A 25329-nucleotide genomic window follows, 5' to 3' on the forward strand; every position below is an offset into this window, starting at 1 on the left:
CCTGTGGTCTGGGCAAGTTACTTCCCCTCGGAGACGACGTTTCCTGCCCTGTGGAACAGCGACATGTATAGCCCTGTGCTCACAGGGTCAGGCTGGGCACACAGCAGGGTCAGGCTGGGCACACAGTGGGCTCAGGAATGGGACCCCAGTCACCGGGCTGACTAGACAACCTTTGAACTGTGGCTGGCCCACATCAGTGTCGGGGAGGCCAATGACTAGGTGAGAAAAAAGGTGGCGCCAATACTGCCTCATTGAAAAGAAAACGAGGCTCTGGTTACTTAGATACATAGAAAAGTCTGAGAAAAATAGGGCCCCAGACATCATTATTTTTCATTTTCTTTTTTCCTCCTTTATTTTTCTATTTTTTTCTTTTTCTTTTTTTTTTTTTTAGATGGAGTTTTGCTCTTGTTACTCAGGCTGGAGTGCGGTGGCGCGGTCTCGACTCACTGCAACCTCTGCCTCCCGGGTTCAAGCGATTCTCCTGCCTCAGCCTCCGGAGTAGCTGGGATTACAGGCACCCGCCACCACACCCAGCTAATTTTGTATTTTCAGTAGAGACAGGGTTTTTCCATGCTGGTCAGGCTGGTCTCAAACTCCTGACCTCAGGTGATCCGCCCACCTCGGCCTCCCAAAATGCTGGGCTTACAGGTGTGAGCCACCACACCTGGCCTTCTCCTTTATTTTTCTACAATAATTGTAATACTTCTGAAATAAGGAGAGAAATAAGAGACATTTCTACAAAGATGTGGCTCCTGCCCTCAGCAAGCTGACAGCCTGCAGGGGTCCCACGCTGGTGCCTGTTTGGCTTCAACCAAACCGCAGACTCCTCCAGGGAGGTGGGGACAGGGCTCATCACCCCTGTGTGTCACAAGGCCAACGCTGGTGTGACTAAAGTGGCCAAGAACCTGGAAGAGCCAAAGGGCCCTCAGTGCCTTTGTCCAGACTCAGGCCTGCACGGTGCCGGAGCCCCAGTGTGTCCCGAGGCCCAGGCTGGAGGAGCGGCCTCATCTGAGAGGCGCACACACCAGGCCCTGACCTGCCCCAGCCAGGGCTCCACACGACTCTTGCTCAGCAACCCCCCGACTGCCCACCCTGCGGAAGGCGGAAGCAGGCCCAGCGAGCAGACCCCTGCTCTCCCCTGGTGCTGGCTTCCTGTCTGCCCAGGAGGTGAGTAATGTCCGCTCCCTGCCCCCACGCATCCCTTCTGGAGGCCAGGCGGGCCTCACATTTTCCGCTCAGGAAGGGGCAGAGTGAGAGGCCTGCTGAAGCACATCCAGGGGAAACGGAAGGAGCGGCCCCGCCTGCCGGGTCAGGAACCCGGGCCAGCCCCAGCCTGCAGGAGGCGCACTGGCTCACCTGCCTCTGTGCATGCCTTCGTTCATTTTCATCCACTCATTCATTCAACAAACAGCACCCCAGCACCTGCGCGGTGCCAGGCCCTGTGCTGGGTGCTGGAGTCCTGGCTCTCAGGGTGCTTATGGTACTTGGGGAGGAGACTGCATCAAACAGATCATCCCACCGGTGGCGGTGTAAGTACAGACGGATGTGCTGTTCAGCCCTAAGGTAACACCAGACCATAGTGCCTCTGGACAAAGTCTCTCAGGCATCCTCCCTCCACACCCTATGATGTGCACAGAGCCCTGCTCAGACCCAAAAGAAAGCTCAAGCCTCAGCCGGGGCTTAGCCAAGGGTCTTCAGGGGACCTGGCCCGTGCCTGGGCAGGAAACTGTGGCAGGAGCTGGCCCGCATGGCCCTGGGCCCCAAGGAGGGAACGCCCCAAGTGTGTGGAGAGAGCCTTCTTTGGTTCCCTAGCTCGCCTGCCCATCTTCTGGGGACCCTCACACATGGCCCCTGCCCCTGCCAAAGGGGAGAGAGGAGAAGCGCTGGCACCTCCCCAACTCTGGCTGAGTCGCCCCAAGTCTCTCCCTGATCCTAAGTTTCCTCCCCATGAGATGAGGGCACTGTGAGTGGTGCTCCCTGACAAGCACCAGCAGCTGTGATCGCAGGAACCCCAGAGCATCCCAGGACTTCAGAGTGTGGGGAACTGGTGTAAAGAGGTCTGGGAGACCAAGACTGGCAGCCAGTGGCAGGGTTGGGGGAAGAAGCCTAACTGTGTTTCAAGACAAGCAGACACTCACCCCGGTAGAACCTCAGAGGCAAGCTCCCAGGGAGTGAGAGCTGTGGCACCCACACAACTCACTCTTGGGCTCAGTTTCAGGACAAGCAGATGCTCACCCCGGTAGAAGCTCAGAGGCAAGCTCCCGGGGAGTGAGAGCTGGCACCCGCACAACTCACTCTTGGGCCCAGTGGTCTCCGCCATGGGATTTGCTCTGCCACTCAGCCTTCATCTGCCTTTGTTAAAATCTTTAAAGAAGGGCCCCAACAAATCCACAGCTGTAGATCTGTGCTAACTGCCTGGCTCCCTGATATCACTCCCGGCTGGATCACTCGTCAGCAGGGATGGGGTGCTGATATGGTTGGGATCTGGGTCCCCTCCAAATCTCATGGTGAAATGTGTCCTCCAGGGTTGGAGGTGCCTGGCGGGAGGTGTCTGGGTCATGAGGGGCAGATTCCTTATGAGTGGCTGGGTGCTGTATGGAGTGAGTTCTCACTATGAGTTCCTGCGAGAGCTGGTTATTTAAAAGAGCCTGGTACCTCTTCCCTCTCTCTTGCTCCCTCTCTCGCCATGAGACATGCCTGCTCCCCCTTCACCTTCTGCCATGTCTGTAAGCTTCCTGAGGCCTCACCAGAAGCCAAGCAGATGCTAGTGCCATGCCTGTACAGCCTGTGGAACTGTGAAGCAAATAAACCTCTTTTCTTTATAAATTACCCAGCCTCAGGTATTCCTTTATAGCAGCACCAAACGGACCAACACAGGTGTGTCATCGGCACAGCCTTGGAGTCCCCACACTCCCGGCGAAGAGAAAAGGCCCAGGTGCTCAGATGGGAGGGATGTCCCTAGAAACAAACAACCCAACTTATCCCCCATCAGAGGCAGACCTCCATCTGCTCTGCAATGGTGTGCTTGGGTAGGTCTCAGTAAACGTTTTGTTCATTCGGGGATAACAGACATTCAGCAGGTACCGACAATGGGCCAGGTTCGCAACCAAGTCCCAGGGGCAGGGCAGAGACCAAGACTGACTTTACAGCAGGCCTCAGACTTCCATGGAGGACTGAGGGCCAGAGCCCACACACCAAGCCCACCTGGGCATCAGTGGGGTTGGGGGGCTTCTGCGATGGAGACCCTCGGGCAGGGAGTGGAACACACAGAGGGCTAAAGCGGGTGCCTCTGCTTGGGCTGTCCCTACCTAGTCCTGATCAATAACAGGGGCCTGAGAGTGCTCTGATGGGAGCCCCTTGACTCACTCATGGGAGCTGGACCTCACATTTCTGCACCATGAGCACCTTCAAGAGGGGCTGGTTGTATGTCTCCAGGGGGGCCGGAAGATGGCCCAGGACTCTAGGATGCAAACCCACTGCTCTGGACAGACACCAACAGGCCCACAGGCCCAGAAGGGGCAGCAGAGGCCAGGCCAGCTGCCTGGGCCTTCCCAAGGCCTGTGCTCTGCCCGGGGTCTCAGCCGGCCAGCGGGGTGGCCCACAACTCCATGAGTGCCTCGGAGTGGACAGTGAGGCCCACGGCCCTGCGGTCAGCAGCATCTTCCCTGTCCCAGCTCTGGTGTCCATCAGGAGGGGAAGGCGGCGTGTGACTACCCCAGGCTGACCCCGCACTGGGCTCTTGGGGACCTACGGACCCCCCAGCCTCCCTGTGTCTCTCAGCCTCATCCTCATGGCCAGGCCAGCCAGCCTCCGGGCAGCAGGTGCTGAGGGAGCCCCATGGACCCCACAGAAATGCCACTGTCAGCTACCTGATCCTGACGGCCCCCAAATCACCAGACCTCCCCAGGACAGGTCTCCAAGAGAGATCACACTCTCACAGGGTGGTCATGAGGAATAACAGCATGAGATCTGCTTGGGAATGAGTAGGGGGACCATGGCCCCTTCAGCCACACTCCTCTGGGTTTCTGAAAAATTGTCCCAGACCCTTCTTGTGGGGGACCACAGCCTGCGGCCCCAGCTGGGCTCTGCAGGCACCGCCCTCAGTGTTCCTTGGGCGTGGCCTCAATCGGCTGAGTTGAGGCGGGAGGTCAGCTGCTGCGCTTGTCCCAGCCCCAGAGCCCCCCAGAGCACGTGGCTGCCCCCACCAGTCCCCACCCCCGTGGGAACGCTGGAAGGCGGCACTGGCCTGGGAGGCTGGCAGCACGAGGGGGTCGCGCTGACCTCACGAGGCATCAGGCACAAAAGCCTTTTCTTTGCCGGCCGCCACGCACCCCACTCCTCCTGCAGCCACTCCCTGTGCTCCCCAGCCCCTGGCCCAGACACCTCCAGCTGCCTCCAGGCTGGGTCTCCTCCCAAACAAAGCCGGATTCAGGCCTTCGGGAGGCAGGCGCGCAGGTTCTGCCGTGGAGATGAACTTTGACCCAAACAGCAAGGCTCCTACCCCTTATTTACTCTTTAAGGCTGACCCGTTTCACAGAGTTAACATTACACCCCTTTTTAACCCGCACCTCCCTCCCACATTCCAGGCCTCGACCTTCAACCCCTCCTAATTGCTAGCTCCGGCTCCTACACCCCAGTTCTCTGGGGCCCAGTTCACTCATTCCCTGCCCCCAACCATCTCCTCCCTAGAAACAAAGGCGATGCTGGGGTGCTGTGCTCACAGGGCCCCCTCACAACCCTGGCACACCAAGGTAGATGCCAGGGTCCCAGAGCCCAACCACCTGGGGGAGTCCACGTGGAGGCCGGGGTGGATCTCTGGGGTCTGATTCCTGACCCTAACTCTCCAACCCCTGAGAAGGAAGCCTCTATTCCAAGGGAGGCCAGAGTAGGCTGCCTGGCAGGCCCTGCGCAGAGGCGGCCAGGGCTAGGGAAGCATCCGGACAGCTCCCCAGCCAGCCGCGTCGCATCCCAAGGGGCTAGGATGCCTGTGGACAGCTGCACCACCTGGTCACTCACCAGGTAACCCGGGCTATAGCCTCACATGTGGCTGCAGAAACACAGCTCGTTTCCCTTGCTGGGCAGCGGAACTGCTCTGGGTTAGGTACACTGTGAACCTTCCCAGGCCTGCCCCTGGTAACTCTGAAACCCACATTGCAGAAGCCCATGGCATCCCGGCAACCAGGCAGACCTCCCGCCCCGCAGGCTGCCAGTCCCATGGGCTCTCTCCCTCATCTTTGGGAGGAAGAAGCCAGGGGCTGGGGCACTGGGGCCCATGGAGATGCTGAGAACACTGGGGGCAGTGCAAGCTTGGGCCTGAGCCACCCAAAGGCCTTGGCCCAGATTCCACCACCCTGGAGTGTGTCCACACCTCTCACCTGAGGACAACTGGGAGCAGGGGGCCGGGCACAGCCCCTCCTCAACTGCCACCAAGGGGCACTCACCGTCCTCTTGACTGTGGAGGTTCTGCGGGCTCCGCATCCTCTCGTCCTGGCTGGGGCTCAGGCTGGAGGCCAGGTGCGGGTCAGCTGACATCCATGTGGAGTCGCTCATATCAAAATCCTCGCTGCTCACAGAAGTCTCATCCTGAGCAGGGACAAAGAAGGTGGGCATTCAGCAGGGACGGGCTCTCATCAGCCTGAGGCAGCCTTGTGGGTGGACCCCAGGGCCAGTGGGCGTTTGGGAGTGACCTGAAGGCCGCAGGGAGCCCTCAAACCTTGAAGTGAGGGCTGGGTGGTGCTCCCCCTTGCCCGGTGGAAGTGGCCCCGGCCTGGTTCCTGTCGGAAGCCAAGGCTAAGGGCCGGCACTGTCTGTAATTGAAGACAATTATGAGGTCTCGCATCCTGCAGGGGCGGATGGCAGGGCCTGGCTCTTACCCTTGTGAGCCAAGGTTGAAACAAGCGCTGTAAACAAGGGCTGCCGCTCCCTGCTCCCAGCCCAGGGACCAGGGCTCACTCTGCACAGGACCCGGCAGCAAGAAGCGGGCAGCAGGACATGCCGGCCACCGGGCACTGAGGCTGAGCTGAGTGCCCCCAGCAGGCCTGGAGCCCTGACTCCCAGGAAGCATGCATGGAATTCCTTTCTCCCACTCCCCCAGCCCAGAGGACATTTCTGTCTTCCTCCTTCCTAACCTTTGCTGTGCTTCAAAGATACGCTCTTGGGCAGCTTCCAGGGCTGAAAGGGCCAGCCCCAGAAGTGCAGAGAAGGAAGGGGGCGGGGCAGGCCAGGGTTCGGACCAGACGCAAAGGGGGTTCAGCTCAAGGGCCTGGGGGGCCGCCAGGGCGTTCCAAACAGCCGGATGGCCTGCTAGAGAGGACCACGCCTGCCTCCTCTCCCCTCCCTGCCGGCTTCGGCCAGCCCTTGGCCAGTCATCCGGGAACCCCCGGGGCGGGGCCCCTTCAACCCAGCCCTCCAGCGGGAAGGGCCCCCACCTCCTCCAGGCCCAGCCTTTCAGGAGCAGCAAGCAACTGTGCCTGGGAGCTGGCTGTAAAACCAAGAAAGATGACCCAGCGGCTCCCACACCCGGAGTTCTGGCCTCCCCCCAGCAAGACACAATGGCCTCTGTGGGCCCCCAGTGAGGACCTCTGACAGAGCACTCCCCAAGCCTCCCCTCCGGGGCCCCCCTCACAGATGCCTCTTTTATAGTGAGCAAACACACTTTGGTTGGAACTTTCTTAGGCTGCTGTCCCTGAGGCAGACACATCTGCTCCAAGTGCTAGGGAACCAGTGTGGATTTGCCTCCACTCCCTCCCCCACCGGCTGGGCTGGTAGGGAGTTTCCTGGAATTTATAGCTTCTGTGCAGTGTGGACCCTCTGCTGAATCCAGAGGACAGGAGCTGGGCTGTGACGCCTGCAGTCCCCACGCGGCACACCCAGGGCCTCGGGGGATGGACAGAGCCCACGTGTCCTCTAGTGTCCTCTCCCCACACACAGGCACACGCACTCACTCTGCCTCCCTCCCACAGCCTGCCTGCTCCATAAACACAAGCACCTCCACCCACAGCCTCCTTCATGAAAACTTGCTCACACACCCGGAGGGACACACACACACACACACACACACACACGTTCAAAAGGCTGTCTGCACAAAGGGTACAAAGGGACAACAAAACTCTCCCCTGTGCTAACTGGATTGAGGGAGATGAAGGGGAGGGGGAAAAGAGGCTGGCAGGTAGGGGAAGGTTCCTTGGAGCCTTGAGCAAGGCTGCAAGGTGCAGCCGGCTCCCCATCTTCCCAGCTGGTCATGCCATGCGGGCTCCGAGAACCAGGAACAGGGCATCTTGCCTGGGCCCCTTGCTACTTCCTGGCTGCCCAGGGGGTGCCATGCTCTGGGTTTGACCTGAAGTCACAGCTGAAGGAGGAAGACTCTTGGGTATTGTTCAAATGCTCATGACTTAAAAGACAGAGTATTCTAGTAACAGTTGAAAGCGCCACCTACTCCAAACTCCCCATCCATCCATTCGGCAGGTATTTACTGAGCACCTACTATGGGCCAAGCTCCCCGCTAGGTGCTGGGAAACTCAGCTGTGGACCAGACACACTCCTGGCCTGCCTGGCACCCCTCAATCCGCGAGGGAGATGGACAATGAGCAGAAAAACATTGATGAGGGCCGCAAAGCACACGGAAGCAGGGCGAGAGGGCAGAGGGACCTGTTTGCCAGGGCAGCCCAGGAAAACCCCACGGGTCAGAAACGCTGGAGCAGAGGCCTGCGAGAAGTGAGGAGGGGAGCCCATGAGGTCTGTGTGGCTCCATGCATGTTTCAGGCACAGGCAGCAGCAAGTGGGGCACAAGCTGCTGGGTTTGAGGAGAGGCAAGGAGGCCACTGTGGGCAGGCGTGGGCGGGCACACAGGGGCAGAGGAGCCACACGAAAAGTTCCCCTCCCACAGTGCACGTAACCCTGGCAGGGTCGTACCTGCCATCTCTGGCTTGGAGAAAGGCTCTTGAACTCCACTCAATCACATACTCTGGCCTCACTCAGCCAAGTTCAAAACCATAACAACAGAAGGCAAAGCTTCTCAGGGGCCCAGCGCTCCCCTGGACTTGTGGCATTTCACCCTCACTACAGGCCCACCAGGTAGGTACAGTTGACAGCCCCGCTCCACAGATGAGGAAACCGAGGCTCCAGAAGGTTAAGGCGCTTGCCCAAGGTCACGAGCTAATACGAGGCAGAGCCAGATCTGTGCAATCGCCAAGGACTGGACACACCCTCCTAACTGAGTTGGCCCTCGCCTAAAACCCACACTGCTGCTGTGAACCACAATCCCAATTCCAAGCTGTATCCAGCTGTCGCTGTCTTGTGGATCTCTGCCCTGTCTTTCCCCGGAAAACCTTCGGTCCTTCCAACAGTGGGGACCAGACCGTATGTCCTCTGAATCCCACACAAGGCAGTGAGACTTGTTGAATCAACTGAATTGCCTGGCATGGTGTTGGTGTTTAATGAGGACGCTGCATTAATTTGACAATTAAGGACTCTGGTCCCATTGCGCACAGTTCTTGAATGGAGGGCATATGAAGCCCGGGATGCAGGCTGGTGGGCTGGTGGCGGCCTGGTGCCCTGCAATACCTCCCTCCTGCCGCTGCCAGCCACCCCACACACAGCCAGGGTTTCTCTGGCTCACATCACTGAACTGTTCACCCAAATGCCCCCTCCAACCCTCACTCCCTTGATAGGTCCCACTGGGAAAAGGTGGGCTACACCTAACCTGGCATCAAAATCACCTGATTAGGAGGAGCACCCAGTGCCCACAGGCACGGGACTTCAGGCTAAGGATTTTATTAGATTTCTTCCCATGACCCCATAACACAGGCACCCACGTCAGGCCTAGCTCCAGCTCTGATAACTGCCCCTGCGAGGCCTGCCCCGCCTACCCCAACTGCCCAGGGGCACGGAGCCAGCAGCACAGCTGGTGTGTAGACCCACACAGCCTGTGCCCAGAGCCTGCATCACACTGTCACCGCACCATGGGCCACCTCACCACATCTCCTCCCTTCAATGGGAGGAACCAGATTCCTTAACAACCAAGTGTCTCAAGATGAGGCCCAGAGGGAACTCATGGGTGATGAGGCTATATTTACACACACACACACACACACACACACACTCTCTCTCTCTCTCATGTATGCTCACTTTCTTCAGTGAGTTGCTGTACATTTATTGAGCATCTACTATGTGCTGGCACTGTACTAGGGACATAGATAACTAAGGCAGGGTTCCTTTACACCAGGCCTTGTTAGCTAGGAAAAGGGACCAGCAAAACTTCTGACCCACCTGTAGGTGCAGTGGAGAGACACTGTGGACACACTGCCTAGTCACCTAACGATGACTGCTCTCTCCCCAGCTCCCCAGGGAGTTTTCCCACAGCCTCCAGGGTTCTGCCACGTGGGCCCCAGTTTTGTGAAAAGTGGTTCTAAGGTTCTGATATCTTGACTGCTATAGCTTTTTTTAAAGACAGGATCTTACTGTCACATAGGCTGGAGTACAGTGGTGCAATCGTGGCTAACTGCAGTCTCGACTCCCCAGGCTCCTGCCTCAGCCTCCCGAGGAGCTGGCACTACAGGCATACACCACCACGCCTGGCTAACTTTTAATTTTTTGTAGAGACAAGGGCTCATTATATTGCCCAGGCTGGCCTCGAACTTCTGGGCTCAAGTGCCTTGGCCTCCCGAAGTGCTGGGAGTACAGGTGTGAGCTGCCACACCTGGCTGCAACAGCAATTTTTTTTTTTAAGTGAGAAATCAAGTCTATTAAGCCTAACTTTTCAAAAACACACCATATAAAAATAAGTTTTGGTCAGACTTACACAAACCCTTCAACACCCAGACTTTCAAGGGCTGAGCTAGAGAAGAAGACTTCCCAAGACCCCTCTGCAACCTGTCTGGCGCAGCACACCCAGTTCATGGGTGTAAGCCCCCCAGCCGCAGATGGGCAGACTGTAGCTCCAGTCCCTCACTCACATCCTAAGCCAAGGCTGGAGAAGCAGGCTAATCACACAGGCAGTTACAGGTACACACAGATCAGAACTCGTCGACGACAACTGTGCAGAGGGGGAAAATACACCCAAGTCCAGAGGGCCATGCTGGAGGCACTGGTGCAGGTTTGAGAGTGGCCAAGGCCTCAGGCCTGCTCAGAGACCCAAGGTGCTCACCGGCTCACCCAGAGGTCACAGGGCACTCTTTACTTTTCCCTTCAGGAATCTCAGATGAATTGAGGGCTGATTTCTCCCTTTCTGTTAACAAACTTCAACAAAACTTACATTAGAGAATAAAAGTGGGGGCTGGGTGCGATGGCTCACACCTGTAATGCCAACATTTTGGGAGGCTGAGGTGAATGATTTGCTTAAGGCCAGGAGTTCAAGACCCACCTGGGCAGCACACTGAGACTCTGTCTCTATTTACAAAAAAAAAAAGTATGAGCAATCCATTACTTCTGGGTTCCCTCTCCCCAGTCCCCATGTGACTGGCCAGTCAGCTACCCCCTGGTTTCTCTAGCCTCTGCCCTTTGGACACCCTGAAGCCCGTGGCCTTGCCCACCCAGCAATCATTTATTCCAGCACCAAAACCATCATGGGTCACAGGGTAACAGAGCCAAAGCCAAATGCTCTTCTGAAAAGGGAACTTAAGAGTTAGGCAAGCAGATGGGTAGCACCCAGGCAGCCTCTGGGACACACCCCAACCTGGGAGCCCTGCCTCTGGGGCAGAGGAGAGGAGCTGACCAGACCCTCCCTGCTCTTATCTTCAGTCCAAAATTCATGGACAGGTTCAGTCTCTCTCCACCCAGCTTCTGAGGCCCTTCCTCTTCTGCAGGGTAACTAGCATAACCACTGCCCAGCCCAGGAGGAGGAGAAAACGGGAGACCAGAGGGGAAATGGTGGAAACGGGCCTGTATCCATGGCTTGTAACTACGGGCAGGTGCTATCAGTAACCTGATTATTTTACAACTGGGGTCAATTTCTCTGGAACTGGGTTCCTGGTGCCTCTGAAGTTGAGCCATTTGCATCCTCCAGGACTTGGGATCCTGGGGCGTGCCTCACACAGTATTTTCCAGACCCTTCCTGAGAGCTGTAATTCTATCTCTACAGCTTGCTTGAGAAAGAAAAGGAGGAGGATTTGCTGAGAATTTAGTGCAATTGTAAGCCATAAGCCCTGACCAGGAGCCCTGGGTGTGTGTTTCAGAGGGCGGGGGCGGGGATGTGCAGGGGATATTTCTGGGCGGAGCAGGAAAGAGACCCCTCTCTATACAGCCCCCAGGCTTGTTCGACAGGAGGCTAAAGCTCCCACTGGGAAGAACACCAGCCTCAGGCGGTTGCCCCAGCACCAGCTCTATCCCAAAGTGGAGTCTCTTCTCAACCCACTGGTGGGCCCCTCCTTCTGGGCACCTGTAGGCCCCTTCCAGGCCCTGGACATTCTTCCACACAAGGCGACTCTCCCCCTTGTCTCCATGTCAGCGAGCATTACACACACAGCCTTCTGAGCATGCCAAGAAGGTACTGAACCGCATGTGACCCCAACTTAACCACTTCAGTTCATCAGACGGCTTATTAATGGAAGACGAAAAACCCCCAGCATCTAAAGCAACAGGGGTTCAAATCCTTGTTGTGAAGGGGCCCCACACATGAAACATGAGGGTGGTCTGAGCCACAGCTCCTGGGGGGTGTGGGGTCCCAAGGCTGTTGCTTCATGGCTACACCCCAAGCCCACCTAGCCACCAGGGAAGGAGGCCAGCCTTCCAGCACTCCCTGCACAATTCCACTCCTTCCTGCAAACATGCCTCCTCTGCTTACTAGCCATGCAAGCACCAGCTCTTCTGGGAAATATGAGGCAGGAAGGGCTGAGACACAGCCAATCACCTACCACACTGGAGGCATTCTCGCTCTCTCTCCCTCACACTCACACACACACTGTGTCTGTCAGAAGCGTATTCCCATCTACATGTGGTCCTCTGTTGTCCCTGCTGTCATGGACGCCTGGATGCTGGAAGTGAGCATTTCCCACACCTTCCCACTGTATATCGAGTGGAAAACAGGCTTTTGTTCCTAAGCAAAGGCACCTGGCTGCTCCCCATCAGCATTCCTCACCACGAGGGCCTCGCTGGTATGGTACCCTCAGACCCTGCCATTAATGGGGGTTTCTTTAAAAGTGAAGCTGGAGAGAGGAACTTCAGCAGACAGGGATCCTCCAGCCAAAAGGAAGGCTGGAAGGGAGCCGCTGTGAGCTAATCCCCTGCAGGGCTGTCCTTCCAAGAAAGGAACCCAGACAACACAGAAAAAGTTCTTGAGCAATTCCCAGGCGGTCCAGCTCCACAGAGCCCCAGGGTAGGGGCGGCAGGAAAAGTTACCCAAAGGCGTCTTCTCAGCTGGGAGGAAGGCCGCAGTGAGCTCTGTTCCCACTGTGTGGCAGGAAGGTGCTGAATAGGGTGGTGTCACCCAGCTCAAGAGGTGCTGTCTTAAAACCCTGCTCTATAAAGCAAGCCCAGACTGAGCCTGGATTAGACAGGAGCTTGATATTATTCAAGGACACATTTAGGCCCTAATGGCTTTCCAATGAAGGGGTAATTTACTACCTGGGGGGCTAAACTACCACACGGACTGGGCCATAAATGGGCCTTTTCCCCAGACCAACTCATTCCAGAATCCGGCCTGTGTCAGGGGTCAAGACAGGGGCCTGGTCCCATCACACAGATGGCTCTCCCCAGAAGAGCCATGAGGTCCCCCGAACACCTCTCCCCACACCCCCTTTGGTGTGTGTGAGTTGGTGGGGCGGGGTGGGGGGGGGCAGGCTGGGGTTGCCAGCTGATTCTGGGATAAGTAGGGCTTTATCTCAAGGGAGAATCTATTTCAAGCCACAATCCTTCTCAGAAAGAGGAGGAAATCACAGAGTCCAAACACCATTTCAGGTGAAATCAGGAGGTTATTCATCTCCCCTCAGAGCAGACAGAAAGGAAAATCAATGTTTTAGAGGGGGGAAAAAAGGTTCCATTTGAATTAATGGGTTTGTGGCTTCTCCATTGATCTGAGCCTCTTCACACTTTCTTTTTGTGCTTTTGTGCTCTTGGGGAGAGGGGAGGGAGTAGGGAATGGGGAGGAGGGGGTGGGCCTCCCATAAGGAAAAGGACGGTCTAACCTTAACCTTTCTACAGGAATAATGCTAATTAGCGAGGCTTAATGAGAACTTCCCCCAGGAAGCGCAGCCCGGTAGGGGCGGCCGGACTCGGGCAAACGCAGCTCCGGGTGGGAGCAGGGTCACTTCTGCTCCCGAGCGGCTGGAATAAAAATGCGGATTGCACTCCCCCCTCCTCCCCACCCAAAGTGTCCAGCCTTGAAGACGAGGTGGAGGGAGGAGAGAGCGGGCGGAGGTGTAAATCCAACTTAACCCCTGCGCGCGCCCTCGAGGCGGCCGGTTGCCCCCGCCCCGCCGTGTCCCCTCATTAAGGAAGGCCCCTTCGCCAGAGGCCGCCGACGCCCGCAGCTTCCGGTCAGACGGTGCACCTGAGAGGGACACCCCGTCCCCTCCCGGGAGGGACCCGGGCCTGCCGAAGTGGGCTCAACTCTGCAAACCGCGTCTCAACTCCCAGCGCCGCGCCGGGGAACCCCTCCCTGACACTCAACGCTTCCCGTCCTCACATCCCCAAACACAGTCCACTTCCCTTCTCGTGGCGGCCGCGGCAACCCAAGCCCGGCCCCCACTCCGCCGCCAGAGAACGCCTCCCTCCCCGGGACGCGGTGCCGAGCCCGCTGCACACCGAGCGGCCGTCGCACAATACCGCGGAGCGGCGCGCACAATCACCGCCCCCCAGGACCCGCGGCGCGCACCCCGGGAGTGGGGTGCGCCCCGCGACCCTGGGCGCTCGGGGCCAGACACACCTCTTGGGCGCCCCGCGGCCCCCACAGTGCAGCATTCATCGCCCCCCCCCCCACTCTCGGGCACACTCACCCGCCCCCCGCCCCAGCCCACTCCGCCCAGGGCGCAGCCGCTCCCCCGCGCCCCCTTCCTCAGCCCCGGCAAAGGAAGCTCCCCCTGCGCCACCCTCCCCAGAACCGCCCCCAGCCCCCCGCCCCCCTAACCGCAGCTCAACGGCCGGCGGCAGCAGCCGTAGAAGGGGGGCGGCGGCCGGGGCCCCGGAAACAGCCCGATCGCCGGGATCCGGGCCGGACTCCGTACCTGGGCTGGAGGCGAGGCGGAGATGGGCGGTCGGGATCCGCGAGTGAGCGGGGCGGGCGGCGGTGACAGCCCCACAGCTCCAGCTGCTGCTGCTGCTGCTGCTGCCGCGGCCGCCCGGGGAGAGGGGCTGGCACCGCCGCGGCGCGTCACTGCCCGGCCCGGGGGCGGGGGTGGCCAGGAGGAGGGCCCAGGCGAGCAGCGGCGGCAGCGGCGGCGGCGCCGCGGCCCGGAGGAAGGGGGAGGGGGCACCGGGCACGGGGAGGCGGGAGAGGGGGGCGGGACCGGGCACGGGGCGGGGGCGGGGGCGGGGGGGAGGGGAGCGCAGGGAGGGCGCAGGCAGGGGGAGTAGGAGGGGGAGTAGGAGGAGGAGCAGGAGGAGGTGGCGGAGGGGCGGGTGAGAGGGAGGAGTGGGCACGGGGGGAAGGGGAGAGAGGAAAAGGAGGCACCCAGGGAGAGGGGAGAGGAGAAAGGAGGGAGAGAGGCGCGGGGGGAGAAGAGGAGGAAGGAGGGGGCGCTGGGCCAGGTAGGGGGGGATAAGGGCGCGCTGGACGCGCCGCCGTGCGCTTCGGAGGGGAGCGCGCTCTTAAGGGGGAAGCGCTTCAAGGAAGATCCTTGCACCGGGCTGAGCCCGGAAAGAAGGCGCTGGGATCTGTGCCTATCCATCGCTCCCGGAGGCTGCTGTCTCTGGGTCCGGTGGGGGCTGGGGGGAGCGGGCACCCGGCGGGCTGTCTGCGGTCAGGCCAGGAGAGGGAGACTTGGCCCAAAGAAAGTGACTCAGGCACCCTCAGGAACTCTCGGCGCCCGGGGCCCCTTCGGGCAGCCTTTGACCCCCGTGCGTCTCTCGGGTCCCCAGGGACGCGGGTGCTTGTGGGGCGGGGCTGCCGGGCCTCGGGGTTCGGCTCCCCCGGGCGGCCGGAGCGAGACCCCGGGCTGGGAAAGCCAGGCACGTGGCCGGCTCTCGGCCGTGCCCCCGCCCCACCCCCACGGCAGGGCCCCCAGTGCTTGATCAAGTTCAAGCTCGAGCTCCTCGGCGCGCTGGCTGCCCACCGGCTGCCCCTCCGCGCCCCTCCCCCTTCCCCATCCGCACCGTCTCGCTCTTCACTCTTCCTTTGTCTCTTTCCCACCACTTAGTTTACATCCCCTCCGCCCTCCTCCCCGCCCCCCGCGGGCGCCCGAGTGTCCCGGAGGCGCTCACCTGTTCGACCCAAACATCTACGCGACCCCCAGCGCCCGCCGCCCGCTCGCGCCCGCGTGCCCGCCCCCGCCCCGCCGCCGGTCATTGTGCTCCGCCAGCCCACACCGGGCCGGGTCCTGACGGCGCGCGAGCCACAGTTGTAAAGTAATAGGATAATCTCGGGGACGCCGCTCCAGCCCAGACCCGGGCACGCACTGTCCGCGGAGACGGCACCGCCGGGGAGGGGGGCCACGCGGATCCCAGATGCGGTCTCCCCGGCGGACAGACCCTTGCCCGGGGCGCAGGAGGAGGCGGGACGGGCGTCGCGGAGTGGGATCCCTGGACCTCCGAGCAACCTCGGACTCGGCCGGAAAAGCAACACTCTCGTCACCAAACCGCAGAATTAGACCCCGATGGAGAAAATGGGTCAAGGGATCCATTCCCACCCCAGCCCTCCAAATCCAGACCCTCCGCTACCACAGATCAGCCTCGAAAAAAGCTTGTGCTTCAACAAGAATGGGGAGCTGCCCTCGTGGAATTCTGTGGGGAAATTGCCAAAAAAAAAAAAAAAAAAAAAAAACTAAAAAAAACCCCGATAAGGATCCCACCTCCTGATTCCTCTGGTCGCATCCGAAGAGGAAGGGCAATTTCTACTGACTCTTTACGCTACCATTCATTCACGGTGGAACCAGCAGAGAAGAGAAAACGAGACAGCCACTGCGATTGTTTGCAATTTTGAAACAGACTGCCTTTAACCCTCCAACTTTTTTTCTGTAAAAAGCCTTTTTCTTTCTTCCTCTGAAAGCTTTGCATTGTGAACAATCCATGGTAAACAAGGCTCCCTCTACAGCCGCGAGTGCGAAGTACAACCCCACAGGTTCAGAGCCCGACGTTTACCGGTCAGAAAAATAAAATGATGACAAGACATCACATTAGCGCCACGCAGCCTTCCTTCCGCACATGCTCAAGACTCTGCTGTCAATAGAAAACTCACACTTTCTTTTTAAAAGAGGGTTTAGGCACATTTACTCATTAGCACCTTTTATTCCTGAAATCAAATGTGTTTTCAAACCAATTCACTCTCCCCCGTTTACTAGATCTTCTCATCCTCGGTGGTGTGGGGCAGGTGGGAGGCTTTATTTATCCACACATGCTGGTGCCCAATAATGATTTTTAGAACGAACTAGTGGCCACAGCTCTTAAGTTCATCCAGGAAATGCGTTTCCAACGCGGGAACTGTCCATCCTCACTCTGAAAATGAGATAATTCAGACTCAGGATTTCCCTCTTTCCCCACCACATTTCAGAGACCTTTGACTTCTCCTGGCCTGAATTACTATTTCACAGCAGTGGTGGACATCTGAGCTTGAAATATAAAGCCAAATCCAACTGAAGTTCAAAGGTGGAATTGAACCCAGATAACCCACCTCTTCTCTGACTAATAAAAGAGAGCTAGTACCGCCCAGGAGGGCAGAGCAGTGATTTTCTGTAGGCATGAAATGTGAACTCATTTACTATCCCTGAGATAAAACAGCCCAGCCCTGCTCAACCCACAGAAAACAGTTGAGAGCCCTGCAGAAACCTGGCTGTTGAGCAGCACTGCAAATGAGGCGAGTTTTCATGTGTGTGTGCTGAAGCCCTCAGAAATCTCCCAGATCCTTATTCCTACAGGAGCTGCCACTCCTGGAGTAACCTTGTGTAGGTTGTTTTCAGTGTCCTTGTGCCACTCCCCCACTCCTTAAAGTGGCCACAGCATGAGTCCCAACGAGGAATCGGGTGACCTAGTTTCTTGACCACTAATTCTCCCAGTGATGTGTCCCTTCTTCTGGCCCCAGCCTGGTAGGAGACCATGGCAGAGAAAGCTGATCCCATCTGCTTCGGGGGGACAATGCTGCCACAGGTCCCCTCCAGCCTCTGAAGACATTAGGTGCTTTTGTAAACAGATGATTAGGGTATGCTCTGATGGGGCTTTTTAAGCAGCAAACCCCTTTCATGCAGCTTCCCATATGAAGTAAGCATGTCCCACAAGTGGGGACCTGGCCATGGGACTCTGGTTTGCCATTATTAGGACAAATAGGATCTTAGCGTGACCAGAGCAGACACTCTTCAAGCATGTCAAAACGTTAAAAAAAAATTATCCCCACAAATGACTTATTAATGACAGGAGAAAATGTACCTGCACAATGGAGTGATCTGGCAGACACTTCCCAATCAAGTCATCAAATTCAGCAGCCTCCAAAGTGGGGCCACCAGACATGATGTCCTCGGCTCCTGAAGGGAGGCACTGGAAGACACAGCATCATTTGAGCCATGTGCTCCCCCAACATGCTTCACCTGAATCTGCTCCTCAAGAGACAACCAGACAAGAAATCCAGAAAGAGAAACCACAACACAACAGTCCTGGACTCTACAAAACATTCATTGTCACTAATTGACTTTCTAAATGATGAGATGAAAGAGAAATAACCAGTGGCTCACACCTGTAATCCCAGCACTTTGGGAGGCCGAGGCGGGTGGATCACCTGAGGTCAGGGGTTTGAGATCAGCCTGGCCAACATGGTGAAACCCGATCTCTACTAAAAATACAAAATTGGATGGGCATGGTGGCACACACCTGTTATCCCAGCTACTCGGGAGGCTAGGGTAGGAGAATTGCTTGAACCTGGGAAGCGGAGGTTGCAGTGAGCCGAGATTGTGCCGTTGCACTCCAGCCTGGGCGACAGGAGCGAAACTCCATCTCAAAAAAATTAGAGAGAGAGAAATAACAACTAAACTTAATGTGTGACTCTTCTTAGATCCTGTAGAGAAGGAGTGAGGTGCGGACAAGGGGTGGGGGAGAGGCAGAGGATGGGGGTGGAGTGAGGATGGAGGCCAGGGTGGGCTCTGGGCTGAGTGGTCAGGGAAGAGCTCTCCCAGGAGGAAGCCACTGGGTGTCCTAATCCCCAGAGGGCAGAAGTTGACAGCTGGGTGAAGACCTGAGGGCACTGTCTTCCAGGCAGAGGGAACAGCTGGTGCAAAGCTGCTGATGAAAGGAAAGGTGACCAGAGTGGCTACAGCAATGTGGGCCAGGAGGAGGGCAGGAGGGATGAGCGTCAGGGGGCAAACAGGGCCAAGCATGCAACATCCTGAACATCCCCCGTGAGGTGTGTGGGCTTTACACTGGGAGTGAGGAGAGGATGCAATCTGAGTTATGTTTTTAGATCAGGGGAGATGAGATTATAAAGGAGCAGAAGTGGTGACAGGGAGGCCAGCGAGGAGGTCCAATGGAAAGAATATCATCAGATGGAACTAGTTCAAATTCTGGCTCTGACACTAGATGGATGACTTTGGGCACCATACCTAAACCTCTCTAAGCATCAGTTTCTTCATCTACACGTGATCCACAGTTTTTGTTTGTTGGTTTTATTTATTTATTTATTTTTTTTACCAAATCTCGCTGTGTCACCCAGGCTGGAGTGCAGTGGCACGATCTGGGCTCACTGCATCCTCCACCTCCCTGACTCAGGCCATTCTTGTGTCTCAGCCTCCCGAGTAGCTGGGATTACAGGCGTGTGCCACCATGCCTGGCTAATTTTTGTATTTTTAGTAGAGATGGAGTTTTACCATGTTGTCCAGGCTGGTCTCAAGCTCCTGGACTCAAGTGATCCACCCACCTTGGCCTTCCAAAGATCCACTATGTTTAACGTGTGTTTAACATAGCATTTGGCACCAAATTTTCCCCTTTGAGATTACAAACTGTGGTAGACAGTCTCCAAGATGGCCCATGATGACCCTCACTGCCCAGTTTCATACACTGGTACCATCACAATGCACAGGGCTGTGGAACCAGTGGTGCATTGTGGAAATGAGGTTGTGTGACTGCCAAGGCTAGATCCTAAAAGACATCTTGATCTTTTCCCCAGAGGGAGTACTTGGTAGATGGTAGCTTTTATTATCAGGATTGTACATTTCATAATTGCACAATCGGGGTCACATCCCTCTCTCTAAATGCTACACCAGTTCACTCTGCCACCAGCAATATCTAGCAGCATTCATTTCACTGCACACTTGTCACTGTTTACTATTAGCAATCTCTTTTATCTCTGTCAATCTGAGGGAGGAAGAATGGTGTCTCTTATTTTCCTTTGCTCCTCTTCACTTGGGAATGTAAGTAGATGTTCCTGTGCACTGTGTTTATGGGGCACTTGTATTTCTTCTTTCTTTCTCTCTCTCTCTCTCTCTTTCTTTCTTTCTTTCTGACTAACCTGTTCATATCCTTTGCCCATTTCTTTATTTGAATTGTTGGTCTTTTTTTTTTTTTGGTGAGAACTTTTTGGAAATAAGGAAAATTAATCTTTTGTCATGTATTTTGCAAATATGTTTTCCTTTTGTTGTCTTTTTATTTAGTTTATGACAAGATTTTTTTAGCCATATGGAAATTTTACATTTTTATATGATCTGATTTTTTTTTTTCCTTTAGGGCTTTAGAGCTTCAGGTTAAAACAAAAGCTTTTTTCCATTCTAAGATTACAAAAGTAATTCACCTATGTTTTCTTCTGAAAACTTTATGTCTTCATTACATTTAATCTTTATTCCATCTTTTATTTATCTCAATATAAGTAATGAAGTGGGGATCTAGCTTATTTTTTTCTAAATGGCTTTCTAAGTGGTGTCAATACCATCTTTTATCTTTTATTTTTTATTTTTGAAACAGGGTCTCACTCTGTTACCCAGACTGAAGTGCAGTGGCACGATCTTGGCTCACTGCAGGCTCAACCTCCTGGGCTCAAGTAATCCTCCTGCCTTCGCCTCCCAAAGTGCTGGAATTACAGGCATGTGCCACTGCACCTGGCCTAAATATCATCTTTTAAATAACTCATCTTTATCCACTAATTGGAAATGTCATCTTATACTAATTTTCTATTATGTGTGGAATTTTATTATATTCTGTTGATCTACCTATTCTTGTCTCAGTATTATGGCTTTCAAATATGTTTTCTGGGCTGCGCGCAGTGGCTCACGCCTGTAATCCCAGCACTTTGGAAGGCTGAGGCAGGAGAATGGTGTGAACCCAGGAGGCAGAGCTTGCAGTGAGCCGAGATCATGCCACTGCACTCCAGCCTGGGCGACAGAGTGAGACTCCCTCTCAAATAAATAAATAAATAAATAAATAAATAAATAAGTTTTCTGGCCTGGCATGGTGACCCACGCCTGTAATCCCAGCACTTTGCGAAGCCGAGGTGGGCAGATCACTTCAGGTCATGAGTTTGAGACCAGCCTGGCCAACATGGTAAAACCATCTCTACTAAAAATACAAAAATTAGCTGGGCATGGTGGTGCGTGTCTGTAGTCCTAGCTACTGGGGAGGCTGAGACAAAAGAATCACTTGAACCCGGGAAGGGGAGGCTGCAGTAAGCTGGGATCATGCCACTGCACTCCAGCCTGGGTGACAGAGAGAGACTCCATCTCAAAAAAAAAAAAAAAATATATATATATATATACATATAAAAATATGCATATATATACATATACATATAAAATATATACATATATATGTATATACACACATTATGCATATATATGTTTTCCTACTAGGTAGGGCTAGCATCCATCTCTATCCCATAACCCTGCTCACACCATAACAAAAATAATTGAAGCAGTGTCACAGCCAAGGGGTACTCTAGGTGCAGCATATTTATGGAGAAAGGAGAGATGTTTCTCCTGGGGGGCTGGGGGGTGAAAGGGAAGATTCCTGGAAGAGATGACATTTACTGTGAACCAAAGAAGGTGGGAGGCTTGTGACAAGTGGAAAGTAGGGAGGCATCTGGCTGGAAGAGGAGGACATGGAGAATCCAGGGCTCTACACGTGCCTGGATTCAAAACACCTGACCTGTGGGCTGGGCCGTAGCGCTGACTATCCATTTATTCTTTATATTAACTGATTTTTGCATAGCTGCCTGCAACCTCACAGTCAGTTTGACACCTTTGCTGAAATCTAGGAGAAACAGTCCAATACTATTTCCTCATTCTTCTCTATTTAGATAAATTTTCCATTACGAATACAACTAACTGAGCCTGACTTGTTGAAATACATTCTCCTGAAAACCACGATAAAAGGTAAAAATTACGATTTCATTATTCTCCTTTTCAAAAAGTCTTGCTTTAAAATGTCATCAGTTAATTCTGGTCATGTCACTCTCCTATTCCAAAACCTTCAATAGCTCCCAGTCACCGGCGGAATCGAGTTATAGCTCTCTCTGGTCCGGCATTGGAGGCCCCACTGCCCTGCTGGCCTTATTTCCTTCTGTTCCTCTCTGGGAACTCTGCTGCAGACGGACTCGCCATCTTTTGTCCCCTAGTCACCCATGTGCGACCCCTCCATGCCTTTGACCACACATGTTTTTAGGCCTGTGTTCCTTCCACAAATATGTACAGAGCCACTACCACACACCAGGCACCATGACAAGGGCAGGTGACACGGCAATGTACAATACGGACTCAGGGTTGACCACAGGGAGCCTCCAGGCCAGCAGGGGAGAGAGAGATTAAACAAGTGACTTCATGGGATCCTGATCTGCATGCTGGTCCTGGGTGGTATATTCCAGTTTCTACTTGATAGTCCCGAAACATTCTAGGAAGGAAGTGCCCAGGGTGTGAGAAGAACGTAGCAGATCTGGGAGGGCTCCACTGAGGAGGTGACATTTAAGTTGGGCACTGAAGGATGCATGGGTGTTCATGAGGTGGAAAGGTGCCTGGGCTGTCAACAAAGACACCTTCCACCCCAGCCAAATCAAGATCCCTCCACAGACTGCCGCCCAGCTGGCTCTGAACTGACGCGTTTGTGGTACTTCCTATTTCCTGCATTAAACTTCATTTTCCGAACTGGGCCATTCGCTCTGAGGGCTGGGACAGGTTCTTAGAAGAGTTACCCTGCACACAGTAGGGATGCATCACTGCCTCACTCAGGCCCCTTCCTGCCCACTGCCAGCACAGCTCTGAAGTCTTCGACAGGGCTCAGAATGAAGCGGGCCATCCTGGACACGGGCCACACTTTGTAACTCCCATGCGGCATGCACATGCCTCTTTTCCCTCCCTTCTTTCCTGGTGCCCTTGGAGAGGCTCAGAGAAAACACCAAGGCCAGCCACAACCCTGCATTTCCACTTGCAGGTGTGTACACAATAAAATGAACACAGATGTTCCCTAAAGAACACACAGTAGGCTGGGCATGGTGGCCCACACCCATAATCCCAGCACTTTGGGAGGCTGAGGTGTGAGGATCACTTGAAGTCTGGAGTTCAAGATAAGCCTGGGCAACATAGCAAGACCCTGTCTCTGCAAAAAGAATTTAGCTGTGCATGATGGCATGCACCCGTGGTCCTGGCTACTGGGGAGGCTGAGGTGGGAGGATTGCTTGAGCCTGGGAGATCAAGGCTGCAGTGAGCTGTGATTGTGCCACTGCATTCCAGCCTGGGCCACAGAGCATGACCCTGTCTTGAAAGACAGAAAAAAGAAAGAACACATAGCAGACTGGTAGGCTGGTCATAGCAGCACTATTCACATTAGCTCCCAACTGTCCACCAATGAAGGATGGATACATTGTGGGCCCCCCATACCATGAAATACTACTCAGCCATAAAAAGAAACAAACTACTGATGTATGCCATAACACAGATGACGCTCACACACTTATGCCTGTGAGCAAACGAGCACATGCTGTACAATTCCATTTCTATAAAGTTCTAGAACAGGCAAAATCAATGTATGCTCCTAGAAGTCAGGTCAGTGGTCACCCTGGCCCAGGGGCAGTGACTAGAGGGAGCACAAGGGGTCTTTAGGGTGGTGCTGATGTTTTGTTTCTCGATCTGGTCATGGGTCACAGGAGGTGGGGTCAGTTTGTGAACTTGGCTGAGCTGTGAAACTGAGTGATGCGTGCTCTTTTCTGAATGTGCATTATGCTTCAGTAGAAGTTTCAAAAGGGGAAACAGCAAGCCAGGCCAGCTTCCATGGCTAAGCAGCCTGGAGCTCGGTGTAGTTGATTACTGCGACCCACTGGACACCAGGCACCTGTGCTGGGCAGTGTGTATGTGTTATCTTATTTAATCCACCAAATAACAAGGTTGATATTCATTTGCCATTGTGCACATGAAGACTAGGGGCTTCTGGGAGGAAGATTAAGTGACTCACCCAGTCACCCAAGAGTGGAGAAACTGGCACTCAGAGAGCAGGTGACACGTCCACAGTCATGGAGCTAGAAGCCGCTGGCTGTGCTGGACCAAGATGTGTGGGTCTCCAGGGTGTGTGGTGGGCCCTGCTAAGGTGAGACCACTGAGCCAGGCCATGTGGTGCTGCGCTTCATCAACCTCCAGCAGAGCAGAAGGAGGAACCCACCAGTGCGAGTCAGATGCAGCCAGAGATTTCCCTTGGGCCAAGACCTGGGAATGGGCTAGGACTGCTGTGAGGCCCTGCCTTGGGATGGACCCCAGGGTTTCTCCATACAAGCCTTGGAGGGAGGCTGGCCTTGGAAGCCTGAAGGAATGAAACTCTAGCTGGCTCTCCGGCAGGTGAGGAGAGGTAAGGACCCTCCACGGGCTGTGGGGGTGTGAGACTAACTTACGTTCACTCGGTCCAAGGAAGCCATGCGGGGAAATGGGGGTAGGTTACCAAGAGAAAGAGGCAGGCAGCACCTCCTGCCTAGGCCTTCAGTCCCTTCATGACAGAGCCCACAGCTCCGGTGTGGATGATGGCCCAAGGCTCTGGGGCCAGGGATGCTGCATGGGGACCTTTCTGGGGCTGAATCTAGTGTAGGGGGTCATGTCCAGGTGTGGAGGGGAGTGGACAGCTGCGGATGCGCTCTGTTTGCACTCAGGCCCTTGCTCGGTGTGACCTCAGGCAGGTGACTTGACTTTCCAAGCCTTGGTTTCCTCATCTCTAAAATGAGGGAACAACAGCAGGGACTTGTTTTTGAAGGTTGCAGTGAGGCCTAATGCAATGATAGCTGAAGAGGCCTGGACTGGTGCCGGGCACAGAGCACCGCCCGAACTATAGTTATGGATACTGATGGTACTATGAAAACTAAGTAATAACTCAGTCATCAGTCCGCACGCATTTATTGAGCCCCTACTGTGCTCCAAGGCCCAGTCCAGGTGCAGGGACAGCAGTGGTGAGATAAGCAGACCTGGGTCTGTCCATGTGGAGCCGATGGTGCTGGTGCTGCTGCGGCCTCAGCTTGTGCCTACCCTGACTGTTGCTTTCTTTTTCCTTTCTCTTTCCCCACCCCTTCCTTTGAGAAATAACAGCATTAAGGTTGGAGAGACCAGGGCTCTCTTTCTTACTAATTCTGTGACTTCAGACAAATTACTGGCCAGGCGCAGTGGCTCCCGCCTGTAATCCCAGCACTTTGGGAGGCCAAGGCAGGTGGATCACCTGAGGTCAGGAGTTCAAGAGCAGTCTGACCAACATGGTGAAACCTGGTCTCTACTAAAAATACAAATATTAGCTGGGTGTGGTGGCACATGCCTGTAATCCTAGCTACTTGGGAGGCTGAGGCAGGAGAATCACTTGAACCCAGGAGGTAGAGCTTGCAGTGAGCTGAGATCATGCCGCTGCACTCCAGCCTGGGCCACAGAGTGAGATTCCATCTCAAAAAAAAAAAAAAAACAAAACCCACATACAACACACACACACACAAACAAATTACTTAAGCTCTCTAAAGCCGAGCCTCAGTTTCCCTGTGTGCTGAGGAACTGAATTCTGTGTCTGGGGGTACCCAGCACACAGGATACCCCCAACAATTGCTGTTCCTGCTCTCCTGCCTACCTCCCTCTCCTCTCTTCTTCCTCCCCACTTTCCCCGTTTCCTTTCCTTACCATTCTTTTTCTCTGCCCAAGCCTTCGGCATCTTAACACCCAAAGTGATTGTCAAAGTTTAGTTGATTGTGCCCAGGCTGTGGCAGAGACTGTGAACCAGTTTTCTTGAATTATACCCTGAATCAACATTCTCCCTTATCTTTTTCAACCACAG

At 55.1% G+C, this 25329-nt stretch overlaps 1 protein-coding gene across 8 annotated transcripts in view; it reads right to left on the reverse strand.

Annotated features, from left to right (window-relative positions):
• NOL4L (nucleolar protein 4 like) overlaps positions 1-25329 on the reverse strand; it is a 144287-nt gene that overhangs the window by 26297 nt on the left and 92661 nt on the right. For 3 of the 8 annotated variants that reach the window (XM_024238446.2, XM_054541377.1, XM_063720397.1), the window contains one exon: positions 5442-5583. In XM_024238446.2, the coding sequence (XP_024094214.1) occupies positions 5442-5583 (142 nt within the window). 8 annotated transcript variants of the gene reach the window in all.

The sequence above is a fragment of the Pongo abelii genome, chromosome 21 (genome assembly GCF_028885655.2).
Source record: "Pongo abelii isolate AG06213 chromosome 21, NHGRI_mPonAbe1-v2.0_pri, whole genome shotgun sequence".
NCBI lineage: Eukaryota > Metazoa > Chordata > Mammalia > Primates > Hominidae > Pongo > Pongo abelii.